Source organism: Squalius cephalus (assembly GCF_949319135.1).
Source record: "Squalius cephalus genome assembly, chromosome: 13".
NCBI classification, from domain to species: domain Eukaryota; kingdom Metazoa; phylum Chordata; class Actinopteri; order Cypriniformes; family Leuciscidae; genus Squalius; species Squalius cephalus.
This window is the reverse complement of record NC_137134.1, coordinates 24,797,931-24,809,608: the sequence shown is the minus strand read 5'-3', so window position 1 is coordinate 24,809,608 and position 11,678 is coordinate 24,797,931. Positions and strand designations below refer to the sequence as shown.

Here is an 11,678-nt window from a genome sequence, read left to right as displayed (position 1 = left end):
TTGCTATAAATTGATCATTTCCTATGTTTCAATTTGCACAGTTATTGAACTGATTTGAATCAACACTAAATGGACTTTGAACAATGAACAACGACACTATGTTCATGTTCTGTTGAAGCATTAATCTCTGTTTGCATCACTGAAACATTATTTTCCGGAAACATGCCATAGAGATTAAAGTACAATTTATTTAATGATAGTGTTGTCAGAAACACAGTGTGTAGGCTACAGTAACGTGTACTTCTAAAAGTGTTAGGCTACATTTAATTATTCCCACCTCAGTTCACTCATGCCGCACACTTCACGAAGATGAAATGTCACGTGGAGTGTGTTGCGTTGTGGGAAACAGTATCCCATGCAGTGTCTTCAGATGCAAACATCAGATTTCAGCAAGTGTAGGTAATCCGGAAATTCCATGGATACAGAAAACTCACATACTATTCACAATATACACATTGTAAAAAAAAAGTTGTATCAGCTGATGGACGAGAGACACCTCAGCGATTGTATTACAATGAATATTAAATGAATAATTAGCTCAACAATATACAAATAACACTAATTAATTTGCAAACTGTCATGCTAGCAAAAAGCCATTGAAATTGAGCAGACCTGTGCCGTTCGGTTCTGATTCCACATAATGTTAATGGTCCACATTACCTGAATAGAACAAATGCTTTAAAATTAATTTTGGGTTTTTATATGGACATGAAAGGTAAAACAGTGAATGTTTAAAATATAGGTGAAATATAAGTTATTAGGCGTTCAGAAGCTCTATTGGGAAATTAAAACATTAAAATACCAAAGATTATTCATAACACTTTATTTGCATCTGCATTTCATAATTATAAACTACATATTGTCAAATTGCATGACTAAGATAAGTGTAACAAAGCACTCAGCCTAATAAAATGCAGAAATCAGATCACAATCAAAACAGCCCGTTCTCATACCCAAGACGTCACTTTCAACCATGCTTCAATATCTGACGCTCAAAGCACCCTTTAGCGTCCATATGAGACGCATAACCCTACCACAGACCTAAACCTACCCAACCGAAGCGTCTCATATTGACGCTAAGGGTGCTTTGTGCGTCGGATATTTACGCTTTCGAAAGCGTCAGTTACATGACGCCTAAACCTACCCATAACCGAAGCGTCACATATGGACGCTAAAGGGTGCTTGAGCGTCAGATATTGAAGCATGGTTGAAAGTGACAAAAAGTGACGTCTTGGGTATGAGAATGTGTTGATCAAAACTAATCTTTATTTATAAAAATATTAAACCTGGGCCCTAGCCGGTTTAGGTGGCTAGCCAGGTATGTTTCAGTTTATATTGCGTCAACCCTGGGTTTTAGGCACCATGAAAGTGGTTTGGCTTTTAGCAGTGTTCATCGCCATAGTCCACAGCTAACCTGGTGCGGGGCAGGTTATGTTCCAAGAGGTAGCAGACCGAACTTGGACCAATCAGCTGTGAGCAAAGTAACACATGTCTGATGCAATAAAGTCACTCCACCTGTTTCTACTCCAAATTAAAGGTCACTACATATCAAATGATTTTTAAAGACAAAATCGTCTGGCTTTTAGTAATGCTTATTTATAACAGTAATATTGTATGGTTTAGATAATATTTATGTAATTATCATACCCTTAAAAGATCACACATGTACAATTTTAGTTTATCAATTAATAGTACACAGTTTAAATGAATAAATATATAAAAGTAATATAAATACGAATTAGAATCAATAGATAATGACTACATGTGAGCTTGAATGTTCAATTCTCTCTATGCCTTTATCAACTATATAAACTAACTTCACAACTTTTAATTGCACTGATATAGCAAGACTTTTTCTTTTAGTTGTCTTTTAGTTTAAATTTGTAATATTTTTCAATCTCGTAATATTCTCCAGAAGAGAGAAGTGAATCACGCTTCTTCTCTCGCGAGAAATGAATCGCAGATTCTCTCTTTCTCAGCATGTGATTGGCTGTTCCTACTGATGTCACACCAGGGGCACGTTCAAGTTCAAAACGGTGCGCAACGTTTTGCTACGGTTTCCGGGTTGAACGTCATGTTTCCTGGAAACGGCGTGCACCGGTGTGCAACGGGGTTTGAGATACGTTTTCTCTTGTTTGGTGGGTGTCTCAGAACTGCAGTCCAATCAGCAGCAACATGTATATAAAGCACGTGGTATTAAAGTGATCTTGCACAATGGGTTCAAGGAAAGTAATTTACAAATGTGTTCGATGCAGCTCGGTATACGCAACAACTGAGGATATTAGAAGACATGTTTGTCGTAAATTTTATTGTAAAAATATAGGATATCAACATAATGATGTAGTTGTTTATATTTTTAGCTTCATTGCAAGTGTATGACATTTGGTATTGAAATAAACAATGGTAATTAAGTGCTTTTCCTAAAAATGAGAAAGAAAATACAGGGTATTAAAACAGAACTACAAATAAAGTCAGCATGTGAGGCTAAATAGATGTGTTTTAAGGCCAATTTATACTTCTGCGTCGGACCTACGCCGGAGCCTCTACGCTGTAGGCAACGCGTTGGTTTTCATTTATACTTCGTTGTCCGCGTTCACGCGCGCAGAGGGAGCATGTGAAACCCGAGGGAGCGGTCCTAGCAGACCAATCACAGCGCTTGCGTCCGCGTAGAGTTGACGCGTTGTTACATTTTTGGAGAGGTGCACGTCAGGGTACGCCGAAAGGTACGCACGCTACACACAGCCTACGACGTAGCTACGGCGTAGGTTCGACGCAAAAGTATAAATTGGGCTTTAGTCTGAATTAGGTAAGATGTGTGCTTCCATTTCAGTTTCAGCAATCCCTTCACTCGATTGGGATGTTCTCTTTTGTTCTGGGCGGCAAGTGCAGTAACTGTAACATCAGGCATATTTTGTTGTATTAAACACATATTTATACCGACTTCATCAGGCTCCGAAAATTCTTCACAAAGAACACAAAGAATGGCCTTCTCAGCTGCCATAGTTGCAACTCTTGCGTCATCAGAACAGTGTGTTCAACGCATCAACGTTTCTGTTTAAAAAACGTTGTGCAACGTTTTGTAGGGGCTGAACGCAGCCCTGAACTCCTAAACTCTGGATCAAAGCCTGAGTTGACAGAGAAAGTTGATGATCAGCATCATGGTACCAACAAAGCCTGGTTGGATTGGTTTGGTTTTGTCAACTCGAAACTAATCCTGTAACCCTGAAGTTATTCAACTACCATCATGGTACGGGCCCCAGGGTTAATCATGTGAAAAACATACAGGAATCATAACACCATTGGTTTGATTCTATCTTCTGATATCTGCACATGCTTCTCCAGCACACCCTTTCTCCTATCTTAGAAAGTAACATGATCAAGTAATATAAAAATCAATAGTCATTTGTTTGTTTTTTTGCTCTTTTAGGAGAAACTTAATTTTTTGAGTTGATCTGAAACACATTTGAAACCGCTGGAACTTTGTTCATCTTGACAACTTCAATGATGTTAAAGATGATAATGTTTCTTTGTTCTGTCTCTTGTAGCAGCTGGTCATGGAAGATTTATTCTGAAGATATTGCTTGATGCATTGTCACATTTGGTGAGGATGTAGTGTTGCTGGATCTGAAGATGAACTGCTTACTCCGATTTTTAAACATTTGTTTTTTGTATGATTGAGTAGAGAATTCAACCAAGCGAAACGTTCCCCACACTGAAGGCAGTGATACGGCTTCTCTCCAGTGTGGATTTTCATGTGACTCTTACAGTGTCCTTTTCGTGCGAAACTCTTCCCACACTGATCACATGTGAAAGGTTTCTCTCCAGTGTGGACCCTCTCATGTGTTTTCAGATGTTCTGACTGACGGAATCTCTTGTCGCAGTGTGAACACTTGAAAGGTTTTTCTCCAGTGTGGATCCTCTGATGCTTTTTCACGTCAGCTTCTGTAATAAAAGTTTTTCCACAATCAAAGCACACATGATTCTTCACACCACTGTGTCTTTCCTGGTGTAGTTTTAAAGCACTCGGCTGACTAAAACTCTTTCCACACAAAGAACACACATGAGGCTTCTCCTTTGTGTGAATTTTCATGTGGCTCTTCAGGTATTCTGCCCTAACAAACTTTTTACCACACTGATCACAGATAAATGGTCTTTCTCCAGAATGAGAATTCTGATGTGATATATAAGTGTTTACATGTGTGAAACTCTTCCCACACTGCTCACATGTGTGCGGCCTCTCTCCAGTGTGGATTTTCATGTGTTTATTAAGGTGTCCTTTTTGTGTGAAACTCCTCCCACACTGATCACATGTGTGCGGCCTCTCTCCAGTGTGGATTTTCATGTGTTTATTAAGGTGTCCTTTTTGTGTGAAACTCCTCCCACACTGATCACATGTGTGCGGCTTCTCTCCAGTGTGGATTTTCATGTGTTTATTAAGGCGTCCTTTTAGTTTGAAACTCTTCCCACACTGATCACATGTGTATGGCTTCTCTCCAGTGTGGATTTTCAGGTGTTCTTTAAGGTGCTCTTTTCGTATAAAACTGTTCCCGCACTGATCACATGTGTGCGGCTTCTCTCCAGTGTGGATTTTCAGGTGTTCTTTAAGGCCTGCTTTCTTTGTGAAACTCTTCCCGCACTGATCACATGTGTATGGCTTCTCTCCAGTGTGGATTTTCAGGTGTTCTTTAAGGTGCTCTTTTCGAATGAAACTCTTCCCACATTGATCACATGTGTGTGGCTTCTCTCCAGCGTGGATTTTCATGTGAAGTTCAAAAGTTTGTTTGTATGGAAAACTCTTTCTACACTGAGGGCAGGTAAAATATATTTTGGCTCTTCTTTTTAATAAATAACTCAAAGATTTTTCTCCAGATTTGACATGATTATGTTTCTCCTCCGCTTCACTCAGTTCTTCACTCTCCTCATTCTCTTCAATCAGATCTAAGACGAAAGAAAGAAAGGTTTAATTTTCTGTAAATCATAAAACATTTACCCTGATGTAATAGCAGAAAGTAGAAAACTAAATATTACACAACTATTATTTTGACTAAATAATTGAATTTACCTGTATTTTCTTCTGATATTTAAGCATTTTCTCTTTAAATCAGATATCCATCCAGTTTCAAAACTGTTTGTCCTATGTAGGGTCCCAGAAGGCAAACAGGGAAAAGCCTTTTATGGATTCACACAAGTAACATTCTTTGCTTTAAAGCAGCACTCAGTAGCGTCGGGATTTCTTCACTGTATTCTCGCTTTTTGCTCGCAGGTTTCTCTCTAGAGCTCCCCCCACAGCTTCGGAATAGATATTTGACAACACTGTTGTAAAAACTCGTTGGTGATTCTCAGACACCAGAGGCTATAGATCAACGACATCAAAGCAGATGGGACATTCTTTAAAACGTCTTCTTCATTCGGGTTCGAAAAGCGTGAGGGAGCGCAATAATGACAGCATTTTAGCAGATTTCTTTTGGCCGTAAACAGAGGTGGGTAGAGTACCCAAAAACTGTACTCAAGTAAAAGTACAAGTACTTATAGAAATATTTACTCAAAGTAAAAGTAAAAGTAATAATCTTAATAGTTACTTGAGTAAGAGTAAAAAAGTATCCAATGAAAAAACTACTCAAGTAGCGAGTAACTTACTTCGGATCATATAGGCCTATATATATATATATATAGGCCTCTCTCTCTCTCTCTCTCTCTCTATATATATATATATATATATATATATATATATATGAAGACTTCAGATGCAAAAGCCTCTGAGTGCCATCTGAAACTTTCTTCTAAAACAAGCATTTTTTATCAAGCTTGTATATTTAAGTTCAGTAATTTCACTTTAATGACAATTAATAGGTACTTTTCATTGCCATTTAAGTGAAATAACTGAACATAAACATACAAGCTTGATAAAAATGCTCTTTTAGAAGAAAATTTCAGATGGTACTTATAGGCTTTTGCATCTGAAGTCATGATATATATAAAATGATATTATTTAGATTTTTTATTTATTTAAATGACTATTGTTTTCATAAGTAGATTGGCTCTCTTTGCAACAAAAAGTAAAATCTGTAGCCCGAAAAAGAAAATCATTGCCTGTCCTTTGGTTTGTATAATAGTAACTTATACAACTACATTTGGATTATTATACAATGTCGAAATAAAGTGAATCTGCAGAGTGTTGCATTCAAAGCATGTAATTGACACAGAGAAGAAAGAGTTAAAACTCTTCACATGTGCTCGCGCTCATGACTGCTACTGAATATCTGAACACACAAAAAAAAAAAAAAAAAAAAAAAAAAGTACATCGACGGATCTTCTTCTGTCGGTTCGCCAAAATATAATCAAATGTATACTGTATTTCTGCAAGCATGTTTAAACTGGTTAACTCAACTGTGTCGACGGCAGGCAAGGCATTCGTTTTCAAGACGAGTTCGCACGCCACTGCGCAACAATACACACAAACTACCGCGGGATGGCGGGTGTTCATAAACTGTGAACAATGTAGCTTATTTAATGTATAAATTAATGTATATGTCCAAAAAACGGGTAATGTCATACTTTCTAGTAGTGCTATCATGGCGTAATAATCTGTTTGGTTGTAAAATGTATTATTACCTGAGTGAAATGAAATCGAATATATCGTCCTGTGGAATCATTCATTCACAAACAGCTTACGAAGATGTTCAACTAATAAAGATCTTCATCGCTGGCAAATATATGATGCATTGGAAGATTTGCTCTCACTTGACTGTACTGTAGGTCCACGGCCACTTCATCCAACGCTCTTGATGTCCTTAAATCTTCCTGTTACGACTCCGAGTCCAGTGTGAATTGAAATCGTTTTCAGTGCGTGCAGGAACTGAACAGATCATTCAAACTGATTCGCGAACCGATTTAGACAGATCTGCCGACTTGTTTCGACTCCGAGTCCAGTGTGAATTGAAATCGTTTTCAGTGCGTGCAGGAACTGAACAGATCATTCAAACTGATTCGCGAACCGATTTAGACAGATCTGCCGACTTGTTTGATGAAGTCTTTGAACAGAATCGACTCAAAAGAGTGATTCATTTGTGAATTGAGCATCGCTCAAGCCCAGAAAAAAGATACATCGCACTTACGCATTTAACAACACATATTGCATTAAAATAAAGTAACGAGAGGAACGTCGCCCAACGTAACGAAGTAAAAGTACAGTTTTTTCATTAGAAATGTACTCGAGTAAAAGTAATAAGTACCCACATTCAAATCTACTCTTAAAAGTACAATTTTTCCAAAAAAATAGTCAAGTAAATGTAACGAAGTAAATGTACTTCGTTACTACCCACCTCTGGCCGTAAAGCAATTGTTTACATCGCGAGACCTGATATCACGCGAGACTTCCTGACGCGGCGGCCGGCGGCCCGCCGGCTCAAACTTGCAAGTGCGTATTTTCCGCTCACGGGCACCAGGGGGGTGCGAAACGACCACCATTCAACCCAAAATAAGTAATATAACCATTCCAATGACTCCGAAGCTGTTCATTTAAGGTAAAAAAAAGTTACTTAGTTCAACTTTAATGACTAAAAATAGTGTGGTCTAGTGACTTAAACCGTTCAACTTATTATTCATGCCATTATGGCTAATTTTTGAATAGTTTATAAAAATCAGGACTGAATTGTACACTGCAGGAGTGGGAAGAAGATAATATGTTGATTAATGTGAGGGGAGAAGAGCATAGTTACACCTCGAACTAAAGACATGTCTAACTGGTCGGAACCCCTTTGAGGGTCGGTCAAACAACAATCGTTTAAAACTTGACGACACGAACGAATCATCAGTCTGAGTTTGTCTGATCGACCAGCAAAAAGAAACAAGCCAACTAAGCGGTCTAGTCTCACTTCTTTTTTTGCAGCACGCCACACATTCAAGAAATCCCCCAAAAAATCCAGTAAAAAACAAACAAACAAAAGCTGCTTTAAAGCAAAAGGCAAAAAAAGAAAATTGAGTTTCAGGCTCCATTTTGTACCCAGTTCATGGAACGTGTCCCATGTATTATTTGCCACTTTAACTGTTATTTCACAGCTCTTACTGTTCTAACTACAACAAAAACACATTCACCATTACCACTGATGAAGTTTTATAACCTTCGACCTTCAGCATCATTAATGAGGAATCAAGAATAAACACCAACCTCTTTGTTCTTCAGTATCTTCATGTTTTATTCTGCAGGATTCTGGATCATTCATGTTCTCACTGTTCAACTCTGTCTTCATCACTCTTAGACTGATGAAAATATTCCAGCATTTATTGGTAATGTCCTGTAGGAGGAGCTTCACTGACGGTGAAGTGATGTGTGACAGTAGCAGATCTGTGAAAATAAAAATAAATATATGAATCGGTTACTGATGTTTTCCTTAATTCACATTTTATTCATTTTAAACATTTATGTGTTGTTCAAATATCCATCTATTAAAAAGTAAAGCTACTGAATTTTATTTTCATTTTATATCATAATAAAAAATAAACTAACTTACAAAATAAATGTACAGATTTTTAAGAAACAAATAACAATTCGATCGGTAACAACTTCATCTAACTTACCATAGGGGTTTTGTTAACTGGTTTTAAATGAAAATGAAGAATCAGTGCAGACTATAAAAAAAATATTCTCTTAAGGTATGTGTATTTTATATAGATATTATTGGAGAATTTCATCTGTCTCATACATGGGCCCAAATAAATGCTGTAATGTTAGAGAAAACTAGGCCTAAGAGTATGGGAAGACAAAACTATGGGAAGACAGAGAAAACAGGTCAAGGAGTATGTGAAGACAAAAACTAGATCGAAGGTTGAAGAGAAGACAAGACAGGAAAAGTACCTAAAAACCATTTATGAAGTCATTTTTAAAAATGCCACCATTAAAAAGAAGACATCGATGCAGGTGTTTCTAATCGTGGCGAAGGGACGAGGAGGGGCAAAAAGAAAAAGATAACTACACGAACGCTAATTGGACCCCAAAAGATAAGAAAAAGGACTATTGGCATGAAGAATTGGCATAGAGACTTTCCTGCAGCTGTTAATAGAGACACTGAAACAAACTTTACAGGATCCACAACAGAGATCTGACCTATGTTTAAGGTACAAAGAGATTATTTTAGTCAGGTTGCAACTAAAAGAGTATAAACTGTATTATTACTCACAATATGCAAAGAATAAAATTTTCACAGCTCTCAGTCAGAAGAGTTTGGCGAGTGATGACACATCTTCTTCTTCTTACTAGGGTCACATACCAGCTTTTTAGGTTCATACCGCCACCTCCTGTGCTTGAGAATGAAGTGATTTCAGTATAGGTGTACATGATGAGATCTATATCCACTATTCTTGATGAATTTTTAATGCCTTTATAATCTTACCAGATCCTTGTTTCGTGCTTAATATGTTGCTGATTGTAAATTATTTGCATCCTATGTTCTAGTTCTCTCTGTAGTTCAGTCCTTTCCTATTCATACAGAGTAACAACAACATATCAACTGTTTCCTTCACTTGGCATAGTTCACATAATCCTGTACTGTGTTTTCCTATTGTGTGAAGTGTAGTATTTTGGTTTTGTATTGCCTATCCTTAGTCTTGTTAAAATGTTCTGATCTTTTCTACTTTTTGTATCATTTTACTTTGTCTCGCGCTGTTTATATTATAAAAATGTCTACATGTATTTACTGAATGAACTGCAATAGTAGGAGTGTTCAGTTTAATTGACACTTTAGCTATTTTTATCAAATTTTTAGTAAATCAACATGTCCTGGTAATCTATACAAAATGTTCATTATTTCTATGAAGATATCGTATCTAACTGTTTGAAATGTTTGTTGGTAAGTGATGCCATTGAATCTGAACAAATCACAACCTTATTTAGCATCACTTCTTCTACCCAACAAAGTGCCATCTGAATTTCCACTTGTTCTGTAGTGTATACTAAAGTCCCATCTGTTAACCTCCCATATTTTCCTATTTTAAATTCGGGAACATAGAATGCTGATCTAGTACGAGTCTGACCTATCTCTGGGTTTCTTAAGCCATCTGTGTATATTGGAATAAATGAATAGTAAACTGTTCTAAGATATACAATTTTATAGCTCTTCATATTAATGTCATTAAGCCCTGCTATCATGAATTTGTAAAATCATCTTCAGGTTGACTGAAAAACCAAGGAGGTATTGGGGAAATTGCACCCATTGATGAAAATGATATATTATTTAGTGACATTCCTGTAGCCCATTCCTCTCAATTATTGGTTTTGTAGGATTATCTGATTTAAGCCAAAGTAAATTGGTCCAGTAAGCAATATTTTTTTTGATGTCTTACTGAGAACTGCATTGCAAGTGTTTCAACATATCGTAGAAGTGCACATGGAGATTTTTGATTGTTTATCTGTCCCCCATTATGGCCTAATATAAATCCTCATTAGATTTAGTGCTTCAATGTAGTTGACATGAAAATTCACTATTTCATCAGTGCATGAGTCATACACCTAGTTTGCTTTGTTTTATTTTGTTGATAAATTTCCATTCCAGCAGCACTTCTTATTGGAAAATGATCGCTTCCAAATGTTGAGTGATCTAGAAATTCCCACTGACATTCTAAACAAAGCTATAGTTCCAGGAACTATTTTTAGATCTTAAGATGAATTTGATGAATCCCTTATATTGAATCTGGGTCCCTTCCCATCATTTAAACATTCTAAAGCTTGTTCCTCCATAAACTCTTCAACAACCCTCCCATTATCTGTACATCAACTTCACCAAAGTGAATTATGTGCATTAAAATCTCCACACCATATCAAATTATCTCCAGCCTTGGTTCTACATGTAATTATTCAATTAATCTAATGTTAAATGATTGCATGTTTTGTTATTATTATTATTATTATTATTATTATTATTATTAGGTTTGCAGACAAAAAAAAATCCAATTAGAGAGGCACTTCAGAAGAGTCCACACACTCCACCAAAGACAAGAGACGTCAAAAAGCAAGATCAAATAAAATGCTTTTACTGAAAAAAGTGGCAAACGTTTTGGTCGCATGATGTGACCTTACTCAATGGCAAGCTTACAATGTGACCGAAACGTTTGCCACTTTTTATTTTATTTTATCTCGCTTTTTGACGTCTCTTGTCTTTGGTGGAATGTGCCTCTCGAAATGCTTCTAGTCTGAAGTGTCTGAAGTGATTACAGTTTGGATTTTCATTTTGCATAGCAATATTAAAATCTAGAAACATAAAAGAACTTAGCATGTTTTCATTTATTTTTCAAGAGTCCAGATTTAGTTAAGTTTTTTTATTATATTTTGCAGCATGCTTTGTTCAAATCTTATCTTAAGTTAAACAGATGGTTATTATAGGCCTACAGTTGGGTTCACTTCAAAAATGTTTCATTTTGCATACTTGCAGCAGAGATTATATCAACAATTGGGTTCACAACACAAGTTATAATTTATCAGACTATATTGTAAGGTAACGTCATTTTGTAAGAATTTTTCGTTTTCAGATTTATTCACCTTGGGACCCGGTTTCAGTCTCCGAAAACGCCGGATGATCCGTCTGGACGAAACGCCAATACGATACAACATTTGTACGGATACAGCTAAACGCGTCTCCGTATGGACAGGGCATGAGAAGAGCGTTACTGGCAGACTGCCAGGGAAG

General features: G+C 36.8%; 2 protein-coding genes across 2 annotated transcripts in view; both read right to left on the bottom strand.

Moving 5' to 3' along the window:
• The window catches only part of LOC307169711 (uncharacterized protein), a 39,589-nt gene that overhangs the window by 26,884 nt on the left and 1,027 nt on the right, over positions 1 to 11,678 (bottom strand). The window lies entirely within an intron of this gene.
• Positions 1,886 to 11,676, bottom strand: LOC307169697 (uncharacterized protein). The gene is made up of 3 exons (XM_079890460.1): positions 11,531 to 11,676; positions 8,168 to 8,344; positions 1,886 to 4,938 (listed from the first exon to the last, which is right to left on the bottom strand). The coding sequence occupies exons 1-3, from the start codon at positions 11,643 to 11,645 to the stop codon at positions 3,593 to 3,595; spliced, it is 1,638 nt and encodes a 545-aa protein (XP_079746586.1). The 5' UTR covers positions 11,646 to 11,676; the 3' UTR covers positions 1,886 to 3,592.

Coding starts and splice junctions, on each gene's coding strand:
- LOC307169697 (XM_079890460.1), bottom strand. CDS start 11,645: ATGCCCTGTCCATACGGAGACGCGTTTAGCTGTATCCGTACAAATGTT. Junction 8,345..11,530: donor GACTGAAACCGGGTCCCAAG/GTGAATAAATCT, acceptor TTATTTTCACAG/ATCTGCTACTGTCACACATC. Junction 4,939..8,167: donor AGATACTGAAGAACAAAGAG/GTTGGTGTTTAT, acceptor CTTTCGTCTTAG/ATCTGATTGAAGAGAATGAG.